The sequence below is a fragment of the Echeneis naucrates genome, chromosome 21, assembly GCF_900963305.1.
Source record: "Echeneis naucrates chromosome 21, fEcheNa1.1, whole genome shotgun sequence".
Lineage (NCBI taxonomy): Eukaryota > Metazoa > Chordata > Actinopteri > Carangiformes > Echeneidae > Echeneis > Echeneis naucrates.
This window is the reverse complement of record NC_042531.1, coordinates 7466481-7477734: the sequence shown is the minus strand read 5'-3', so window position 1 is coordinate 7477734 and position 11254 is coordinate 7466481. Positions and strand designations below refer to the sequence as shown.

At 40.4% G+C, this 11254-nt stretch overlaps 1 protein-coding gene across 1 annotated transcript; it reads left to right on the top strand.

Moving 5' to 3' along the window:
* Nucleotides 1–3024: 3024 nt before the first annotated feature.
* Nucleotides 3025–10726, top strand: creb1b (cAMP responsive element binding protein 1b). Its single transcript, XM_029530029.1, has 8 exons — nucleotides 3025–3157; nucleotides 5014–5123; nucleotides 5328–5474; nucleotides 5571–5671; nucleotides 5759–5913; nucleotides 6596–6781; nucleotides 6955–7108; nucleotides 7320–10726. The coding sequence occupies exons 2-8, from the start codon at nucleotides 5022–5024 to the stop codon at nucleotides 7462–7464; spliced, it is 990 nt and encodes a 329-aa protein (XP_029385889.1). The 5' UTR covers nucleotides 3025–3157; nucleotides 5014–5021; the 3' UTR covers nucleotides 7465–10726.
* The last annotated feature ends 528 nt before the right edge of the window (nucleotides 10727–11254 follow it).

Genomic DNA, 11254 nt, shown 5'->3' with positions numbered 1-11254 from the left:
AATTTGAGCTTTCTATCTGCTCAGTGCTGCATGATGGAAAACCCACAAGTGTTTTCCACTGAGATTTGTAAGTCCTAATTTTGTTTACTCATCAAACCTTAGAAAAAAAACTTGTGTTATTGTCTCGCGTTTATAATAAGTATTCAATTGCATAGGAAACCTGTAAAATACAAACCAGAGCCACCCACTGTGCTTTACATTGGTCTTAGGCTCCCCTCTGTTGGTGACTGTGAGAATGGCTTCCCCAAAACAAGCCTTTGTCACGTGCAGCAGGCATTTTGGCTGCAGACAGCACAGGGGTTACTGCGGCTGTTCAGTTCAATGCATTATATACTACTGCTTAATATTTTTCTACTGTGGCGTGGAGAAAAGTCAGAAACAACTGCAAGTGTAATCCTTAAGGCTGCTGTAACCCTTAAATACGCATAGATTATCCTCGATTCACATAAGATATTTTGTAAAACTTGAAATCAGGAGGAAGAGCTTTTATCTCAGTGGGTAAAAACATTCAAATAACTTTTCGTCTAATGCGCTTTCAACTTTTAATTATTATTATTTATTATCTTTTTTATGATAGTAAATGAGAAAATAAAGTGAATTTTCTTATTGGGGACAGTTTAAAGCACATTTTTAAAGAACATCTGTGCACCTGTCTGGGCACCATCTGCTTGTACACCCAGTTATCCATCAAATCCTGTGGATTATCATGAAATCCTACAGATGAAGGCCAGGCACTTCAGTTCATTTTGCGTCAAACATCAGAATGAAATAAGAGAGAAATTTGACTGAGGTATGCTCCTTGGTGCCAGACAGGCTGGATTGGGTAAATCTCCTGGGCTTTCCATTCATACCAGTCTCTAGACTTTTTACTCAGAACAGTGCCAAAACAAAACAGGAAAACATCCGGTGAACAGCAGTTATACATAACTGTCTTGTTGAAGCTAAGCTGGCGGAAAACTGACAGAAAGGCCACAGTAACTCAAATAATCCCTCCTCACTCGTGACAGGAGATTCAGGTGGGACTCTGCTGCTCATCACTTTGCTCTTTGCTGCTCTGTGATTGGATAAATCTTGATTTCATTCAGGAATAAATAGAATATGCTCAGAAATGTGGCATCAAAGTCTGAATCTATGATCTTACCTGTTTTATATCAGGAATTCAGGTGATATTTTGTTTATAGGAAATATTTTTTGACAAAGCGTTTTTAATATCACTTTTTTTATTGATGATGCCGTTAACCTAACGAAGTTTGCAAGTATTAATAGTCTGAGTTCTTTTTAATACCAACCATTCATGTTGAATGACACAGCATGTGTGGTTGTTGCTGATTATGCGGTGCACCCATCTATTGTCTAATGGCTTTTTGCAACATTGTTGAATCCATGACATGAAGAAGTGTGAACAAAGGAGCATTGTTGTGTTTCTATTCAAGTTCTCTGTGAGTTAACTCTTCACTCTTCAATCTTCATAATCATAATCATTATTAGCGAGAAACAAAACAATAAATTTGCTTGTGAATCCTCATTTGAATTAATAATAAGCCACCGTGATAGTTTTCATGACAAACAATTATTATTGTTCTCAGTGTTGGGAGTAACGCTTTACAAAACTAATTAATTACTGCAATGCATTGCTTTTTGCTGGAACGCGGTAATGTAAGGCATTACAAAAAAAAGTTGATAATATTTTACTCAGTACAAATTCCAGTAACGTGCCTTACAATGCATTTTAGATATTGCATATTCTCTGTGTAGGAATAGTTTATTCGTTCACGACTCATAAAATAGAGTCTCTCTTGAGTCTCTCGTTCACTTGTCACATGACTGCTGTGCATTCGAGGCGCAACTGATTCGTTCACAAATCAAAATTATTCACATGGTTACAACAGTAACATGACCACTGCTGTCCCCCATAGACTAGAGACAGTCTGTGGGGGGGGTGTCTGGTTTTGTCTCTGGTCGATGAAGGGGCCGGTATCTGTGGGGATTCAGTCTGTGAGGGGGTCTGGTCTAGTCTCTAGTCTCTGGGGGTGTCTCCGTGGAGGGATCCAGTCTCTGGGAGAGTCTAGTCTCTGGTCTCCGTGGAGGGATCCAGTCTCTGGGAGAAGTCTAGTCTCTGGTATCTGTGGAGGGATCCAGTCTCTGGGAGAAGTCTAGTCTCTGGTATCTGTGGAGGGATCCAGTCTCTGTGAGAAGTCTAGTCTCTGGTATCTGTGGAGGGATCCAGTCTCTGGGAGAAGTCTAGTCTCTGGTATCTGTGGAGGGATCCAGTCTCTGGGAGAGTCTAGTCTCTGGTATCTGTGGAGGGATCCAGTCTCTGGGAGAAGTCTAGTCTCTGGTATCTGTGGAGGGATCCAGTCTCTGGGAGAAGTCTAGTCTCTGGTCTCCGTGGAGGGATCCAGTCTCTGGGAGAAGTCTAGTCTCTGGTATCTGTGGAGGGATCCAGTCTCTGGGAGAGTCTAGTCTCTGGTCTCCGTGGAGGGATCCAGTCTCTGGGAGAAGTCTAGTCTCTGGTATCTGTGGAGGGATCCAGTCTCTGGGAGAAGTCTAGTCTCTGGTATCTGTGGAGGGGGTCACACTGTGTCACCAATCCATCTTCCCCAGGCCGGAAACCACTGGGCCACCGTGCTGCTCAAAGTACACGGCAGAAAACTGGTAGATCAGCAACCTCCATCTGTATTTTTCATTTACATCCCAGTTCATATACAGGTGCAGTATTATATTACGTTATTTCGATATAATAAATATGATAGATACATACTCACGTGCGTCATTCACACAATAAGACATTCAGAGACATGCTGCCTCACCTTTACACTGGGATATGTTTACTTAAATCATGCATTACAGTTTTGAAGTAACTTGGCCCACACTGATTGTTCTTCTTATTTCTTATGTAAGTTCTTAGGGCCAAACGCTCCGGCAGCCAGAGAGCCGTCGTTACGATCCGCTTCCCTTCGGTACTTTCCGGCTTTCTCCGGCCGCACTTCGTTCATTTCCGGTCAGCGTCGCCATCTGCTTTCTCGTCCTTCTCCAATCTCCGTGTTGTTGTTCCCGGTGACGCGGCGGAGGTGTAGCCTGACGCGGGCTCTTACGTGTCGGCCAGAATAAAAGTGGAGCTCCGGAGGCCCAGGAGTGACGAAGGGAGTCCGTATCGGTAAGGACGGAGCGGTGTCCGGGGCTCGGAGGGACGAGACGCGGCCGCGGAAAGTGTCGGTCTGGTCGGGTTCGGCTCGGAGGAAACAAAGAGATCATGGCGCCGCGGTGCGTTTGTAGCAGGATGGAGGGAGGGGAGGCTGCGGCTGTTTGGGCAGAAAACCGAGCCGATGTGCGGCTTTGATAGCGAACCGGGAGCGTGTTAACGCTTCGGAAACAAGGACCGGATCTCAGCGGCGTTAGGGCTGTCAAATGTTGCGGTAGCAGAGGGAGCTTGGTGCGCGCAGATTTGCGCTGTTTTTTACCCACAACGGCGCACAGAAACCACCAACTGCGATATTTTTCCATCTATTTGCCCAACTTTCTCCGCTTCGTTTTACACCTTGAATATCGTGTAATCAGTGTTTATGGATACACATCGGCTAATGTCGCCGCTTCTCAGTCAATAATTACGTCCTTCTTATTTTCCATTCATTCGCTGTTGATAGATATCGGCCCTTTGCGGGGCCGCCGCGTTTGGTTGCACATTGAAAACACGACGGAGATTTATCCAGCACATGAGGTGCTTGCGGTCAGATCGGGCTTTGTTTGTTTGTTTGTTTGTTTTTTGTTTTCTTTGTTTTGTTTTTACTGTCCGTTTATCTCCCGGGACGTGGCCGGTGCGCGTTGAGGGGGCGTTGCCCGGCCATGTGTCTCTGCTGTCACATACACGGCATCCGAGTGATTTTTGAAAAGCAGAGGGAGAAATGTGTAAAGCCAATCATGCAGCGCAGAGAAGCTACGCACAGTGTGAGATCACTGAGCTCAGCGAGCACGTCCCAGATCAACACTCACTGCACGGCCATAATCAGGCCGCCGATTCATGAAGAAAGTGGAAATAAAACTCATCATTCACCCTTCAACAGATTAGACATGTCCCCTCATGTAAAAGACAATGAAAAACTATATTTATAATGAGAGTGTGTTTAGTTGAAGTACTTAAAATACTCAAATGTGTATTTGCACATTTGCAAGAGCATTCTCAAATTTTCTCAGCTTTTTGGGGGGTTGGAAACAAATCATAACACATTTAGCATCAAATTGATCTGAAGCCACTGTCAACTGCCTGCACTGGTCACTTGCCATCAGCATAATGTGTCACAGGTTAGCTTTGTTTTACTTTTGGGCAATATCCCATTATTCCTGTTTCTGTGCACTATAAATACATTGTGTTCCATTTCCATATGCTGAATATTTGATAAGATTTTAACGATACCACTTAACAGGATGTTTTTTTTCATGGTTGTATATAACAGATGTGAATTCATTAACAGTATTACATTTAACACTGCCAGTAGAGGCATGAAGAAGATATGTTTATTTCTCACATTCACCCCCTTTATCTACTTAAACTGGTACACTTTAATACACTTTAACTTTAATAACACAGTCTCAGTCATAATAATAAATTAAAACCAATCAAAACCTAAAAAATTCATCAGGTGACAGTGGAAAACACAAGTTGGTAATTTTGTTTTTAAGGGATTAATTAGCCAATGGGGTGCCACAGTAAGTCTATAAGTAATGTTTTTGTTAAAGTGACCCTGTTTAAAGGGTAAATTAATTTCCTTGAACAGTGACTCCTTATTTTGTGGCAATAGAAAGATAATTGTAAGAGAGCAAGCAAATGCCTGTGGAACATATTGACCATTCACTAACTTTCCAGCATGTCTAATGGAACCTGACTCTTGTTTGACTTGAGACGTTTCCTGAACTTGTGAGAGCTTAATATTTAGTGATCCTGGCATTACAGATGTTGTGGCTGCAGCCCCATGAGACTTCAGTTTAAACAGCTTCTCTTCAAATCTCCATCCTCAGCTCAGCCAATGAAGATGGAGTCAGCGGAGGCTCAGCAGGGAGCGGAAACTGCTGTGACTGAGACAGAAAACCAGCAGATCACCCCGGCGCAGATTGCTACTTTGGCACAGGTAGCGGATGGTGTTACTCTCAACTCAACATCTGACAGTTTTATGTAGTTTTCCTTGCAGATGAAATTTAGCAAAGTAAAATTTAAAGTATATTGTTGAGGCTCAGAAAAGGTCTCCAAACATTTCGACTGTCACAAATTTTCACATATAGTTTATAATAAACTGAACAAGAGAAGGCATGATCACATCACCCCTCATTTCCAGGTATCCATGACAACAGGCCATGCCTCAGCAACAGGTCCCACAGTAACGCTGGTCCAGCTTCCCAACGGACAGACAGTTCAGGTCCACGGTGTCATCCAGGCTGCACAGCCGTCCGTTATCCAGTCCCCACAGGTCCAGGCTGTCCAGGTAAACCACACACACAGTCTCAGTATAAAGAAGCTAAAATTTGGAGGTAGGCTTGTTTGATGTATTTTCCTGGGTTGGTTTGTTTGTTTGTTACAGATTTCCACCATAGCTGAAAGCGAGGATTCACAGGAGTCAGTAGACAGTGTGACTGACTCTCAGAAACGCAGAGAGATTCTGTCACGACGCCCTTCATACAGGTAACTTCCCTTCATGTGTGTGTGACACCCAACTCATTCCACCCACTAGATTTTGTTACTGATTCTCTCATTTGTTTGTCCAACTAGGAAAATCCTGAACGACCTTTCATCTGATGCGCCGGCTGTCCCTCGTATCGAGGAAGAAAAGGCTGAAGAGGATTCATCTGCGGCAGCTGCCACACCTGCCATTACCACTGTTACTGTCCCCACACCCATTTACCAGACCAGCAGTGGCCAATACAGTAGGTGATAGCTGGTTCAAAGGAGGTGGATCTCAGATTTCAGGTTCATGTAATTCAACCGCCATTCGTAGGTTACGCCCTGTTCACACAGAACAGGTTGAAAACATTTAAGCAGGGATTTTCCTCCTGAATTACCATATCCCAGATACCAGGGGGTCATTTATCTTCGATCAGATGTTGAATATGTGCTTGTTCGCTTGTTTTATGCCACACCTGGAAAACTGTACATGTCAGTGAAAACAAGATAAACAGTTACAGAAACATTAGATAGAAGGACATTTCTTCTCTAAGATGTCATGTTAAAAAAAAAAAAAAACATTTAAAAACCATTATAAACAACTAGTCCGGTGAATAAAGTAGAACATTTAACAGTCACAGCCAACTGTTTTATTAAGAGTTGGTGAAGAACAGGCGACAGTGAACTAGCATACTCCAGTGGGATAATAATGCAGCTCAGTGCTCAGTGTAAATAACCACATATTTGAACCTGTTTTGAAGTGATGGCTGTCTCTAGTCGAGGAAAAAAAACGTGAATGTATCTTGTCATATATAATGATGTCCTGACAAGCAGGACTTATGTGGCTTCCCACAATATACAAAATGAAGCCTTACTATACCATTATGTGAGTGAAATACGTTCCTTATTTCTCCCTGTCATCTGTTCCTCTGTCTTAATACACAGTTGCAATCACACAGGGTGGAGCAATTCAACTGGCTAATAATGGGACAGATGGAGTCCAGGGTCTTCAGACTCTGACCATGACCAACGCAGCAGCAGCCGCTCAGCCTGGAGCCACCATCCTCCAGTATGCACAGACCAGCGATGGGCAGCAAATACTGGTTCCCAGTAACCAGGTGGTGGTACAAGGTGAGAGTGGGAAACAATATCTTTGAATATACCCGTTTTGTTTTATTATGCATCCTTGCAGAAGATATTTCTGTCTAACTGGGGTAATATTTTGTCATAATGTTACTTTAGCTAACAAAGTCATGAGCAGAGGTAAAATTAAACATCGATAATCTGCCATCTACACATTTCAGCTGCCTCTGGTGATGTACAGGCATATCAGATCAGAGCAGCCCCTGCAAGCACCATTGCCCCTGGGGTGGTCATGGCCTCTTCCCCCGCTCTGCCCACCCAGGGGGCCACTGAGGAGGTCACCCGCAAACGGGAGGTCCGCCTCATGAAGAACAGGTATGGTATGAACAGGAGGGGAATCTGGACCTTTGTGTATCAATAATATAATTGCATCCACAGCATATATCATCAACAGTAGTGGCCAAAATATTCATTCTAACCAAAATCAAAATTATCCAACACACCAAGACCCCACAAACCATAAAAACAAAGCAAAACAAAACAAAAAAAACAAACAAAAAAACATTGTGTTTTATCCTTCCTACAGAGAGGCAGCCCGTGAATGTCGCAGGAAGAAGAAGGAGTATGTTAAATGTCTGGAAAACCGTGTGGCCGTCCTGGAAAACCAAAACAAGACACTAATTGAAGAACTAAAAGCCCTTAAAGACCTTTACTGCCATAAATCTGAGTAGTTTGCGTCCTCAACACCAAGCTGGGCCAAGTAGCATTTCCGTTCTTTTCAAATGCTTTGACTGTTTCTGCCTGCCTGGCCTTCCAGTTTGCACGACTGGCTGTTTTTTCTTTTTGACTCGTCTCTCAGTAGGTAACAAAACATTTAAAATACTCAGAATCTTTGCAGTATAGTGACGCTGCAACTTATTGATGAAGTTCGGTTTATAAACATATAACTGAACTCATCACAGTAATTGTAGATAAGCTTCATTAGAAAAGGTTGACAAAAAAGTCCAGTGAGACCAAAGACAGTCTTCTCTCAGCAACAAAAAGAACATTTCATGTCACTATGTTTTCTTTGGGTACTAGGTCATTCCACCTGACTGTAAAACTGTAAAACTGGCCTCACTAGACACCAGTAGAGTATTTGTGTTTACCACTGTAAGCAATAATGCCTGAGTTTGAAGCCACTCCATCATTGCTGTAGTTGCTACCATTTAATTTTCCTTTTACGTTAATTTAGGACAAAGTTAAAATGGTCAGAAATGTATGGATATATAAAGCTAGCCACAACTATAACAAAAAAAGCCCCACCTTACAAACGCACTTCTGTTCAATATTTTTAACCTCAATGCAGTATGTTTAACAGCTAAGGCTCAGCCATGGCCTTTGTAAGCATGGTCAGTCAGTCACAGTTAAAGGCTTTGAATGAATAGTGAATTTCTACTTGATCCACATCCTGATGTTAAAAAACCTTTCAACAACAACATGATCACTGAAATCTGGGACTCTATAAATAATTGGGCACAAACAAGTAATTTTTTTCTTAGCACTTTTAGAGATGCTGCCAACTGCCGATCGTGAAGGAGGAGGAAGTGTGTGTGTGTGTGTCAGACAGTGGACTGGCACAGTCGTGTCTGTTAAAGATGGAGGGGTTGTCATGTGACATAATGCATCATTTTACAGTTTGTTTTTTTTCTGCTTCTCCATAACACATGGTTTACAGAGTAACATGAGATTTTTAGCAGGGTGAAGCACAGTTTTAATAACTAATTATTGTTATTACAACCTGAAGTCTCATGCTGATGGCTTTGGCCAATTTTACTCTGAGTTATGTGTTGTAGGGACAGCAAAACATGGAGCCGTGTTTTATTGACATGAATTAGATAAACAGGGATTTGTTAACTCACTGCATACATTAACATCGCCAGTAAAATGTTGCTTGTAACAGATGAGACTTGTGTCTAAGAAAATATCCATGTCGTGCTAGAGTGGCCATATACTGTTGTTGGCCACCACGATCAAAGTTTTACACGCTCTTTTGTTTTTCAACATTTTTCGGTATCGTGTCTTTGCGTTGTCTGTGAAATGGTGTTAAAATGTGGACCTAAATAACGCGTGAGATTATGGAGACATGTTTTGAATATTCAGCAGATTGGAGTCCAACAAATCTACAGACAATATAGAGTACAGCTAAATGAGTTTAACTCTAACAATCCATGAAAATGTGCATTTTGTTGATTAAAAAAAAATCACTTTTGTGCAACTGTTTTTGAGAAGATACATGTATGTATGTCTGTTTATTTTTTATATAACTGTACATAAGACTCTACAGCATGTGTAGACCTCATGTATTTCTGTTTATTTGATATGAAAAATGTTCTTATGGCTTATATGAAATGACTTTGCATATTTGTAACATACATTGATGTATAATAGAAGATAATGTGTGTGTATTCATGTAATCCACCGGGCCTATTACCATCATGATGGCAGCTAAGTGTATGAAAAAAGGCCTTTGTTGGAGATGTTATATTTCTGAGTGCTGTAATGTTTCAGATCGACAGTGTTTGTTTATCGATTAGAGCAATTCTAGTAAGAGCAGTTGGGGTTGACAACTTATCTGTATCAAAATGAACTGTATGGATTTTTTGGGGGGTAAAACTGCACGGCAAGAGCTTCAAATTCAGCCATGTTTGTTTTTTAAGTAAATATGTTTTTTATCTCAAACAGATATGGCTCCATCATTAACCTTTTTTTATATATCCCTCAATTCACTATAGGAAAGCACAAAATTCTTCCAACCCAAGCTCTTTTTAATGTTTATTTTATTTTGCTTTGAATGGATTTATTTTCCTACAAAGTTAAACGAGACATTTTGTTTTCTTTGTTTGTTTGTTTTTTGTGTGTTGACATTGGTTCCAGTGGTAAGATACATGTCAGTTAATCAATCCTCAGCTCACTATAGATGGGAAAGAACCTGAATCCTTTTTAAATTCTTTGTGATGTCTCCTCCAGCTCAATGTTAACGTTTGAGTCATAACATACCCAGGAACTTTAAATTGGTGACTTTTATGTCTGAGCAGCATTGATGTTCATTATTGACCTTAGCGACAGCAGATTGACAAAATTAGATTAACTCAAGATCCACTTAATAGCTTTTCTGTCTCTGTAAAAAGCTCCAGGAGCTAGTAGGTGGACACTGAGGCAGCATTATTTGAACTTCAGTGTTTCCAAAGTAACTTTTCAAACCTTGATGATGAGCTGAGAGGAAGTTATTGGGGCACTAATGGTGACTCCAACTATATGTGTGTATGTGGGTTCTTTTTTTTTGTGTGTGTGTGTGTGTGTTTAATGATGTTTTTTGCTTGTTTGTTTTTTTTTACAATTCATGGTAGCTCTCCAAGTTTTATTTTTCTAGTTAAAACATTTTTATAATGTACAGTACATACTTGTAATGTACAAAGGATTAAAAGGTTGAATTGGCTAAACACGGAACCTCATACGTGGAGTAATTCTGAACACTTTAGATAAACCGTCAAAACATGTCTTTCCTTTTTCACCCTCCTCCTGTGTGTCACAATGTGGTTTAGAGAAAACTGTAAAAGAATAACAAAGCATTATTAATAATAAGCATTATTTTGCAGGATGAGAAGTCCATCATACCACACAAAGCTTACTTTGGAGGATCTTTTACCATTGCCATTACGATGCCTGAGTTACTGAGGAAACTATTTCCACTTGTTGTATTCACATGTCCAATGCTGGTGCTAGAAAGAGAACCTAGTAACATATTTTCTGTTCATTTAATATAGTGAGTTGAATTTGTGATGTGATTTCACAATACCAACAGTGTTTTCATCTCTGTGCCAAAATCAATTCATACCCACAGGCCTCCTTTGTGCATGAAACAGATTATCTTTATGTGTAAAAGTATATATAAAGAGAGAATTTCTAGAACAGTAAAAACATTTTTTCTATCTTTTAATGTCATCAGTTTATATATTGCCACTTTTACAAGTAATCAATTTAAAATGCCGTGTATAGTATCTCTTCTACAGACAATAGACACATTGTAAGACCAACCCATCAATTGAAAGTGATATTAACTAATATTACATCAATCTTTTGTAATCACTTGCTATCTCACAATAAACTGCTCTTTAAGATTCTCTATTTCATTGTTAATAAATTAATCATATTTAAACATTCAGTGACAGATCATTCATTGTCATTGATGGCCATTGTTGAATGACCGAGGAAAGGAAAAACAGAGCAAGTGAGTGGTCACTTTTTCTTCTTTTATTTTTAATTTTTTTTTTACTGAAAATGTTTAAAGTACTTGACCACAATACTCACTAATTCTGCCATTGTATTACTTATGAATTGAATTATGGAGGAAAAAACGAATTATCCTTTCTGCCTTAGGACCTTTGTGGATACCATTCCTCAACAGAGACGTTAAGGGGAGAATGTATATAGTTAGTAGGCCTAATAGTACAGGCTTAAAGTCAGTTTACTTAAAAATAA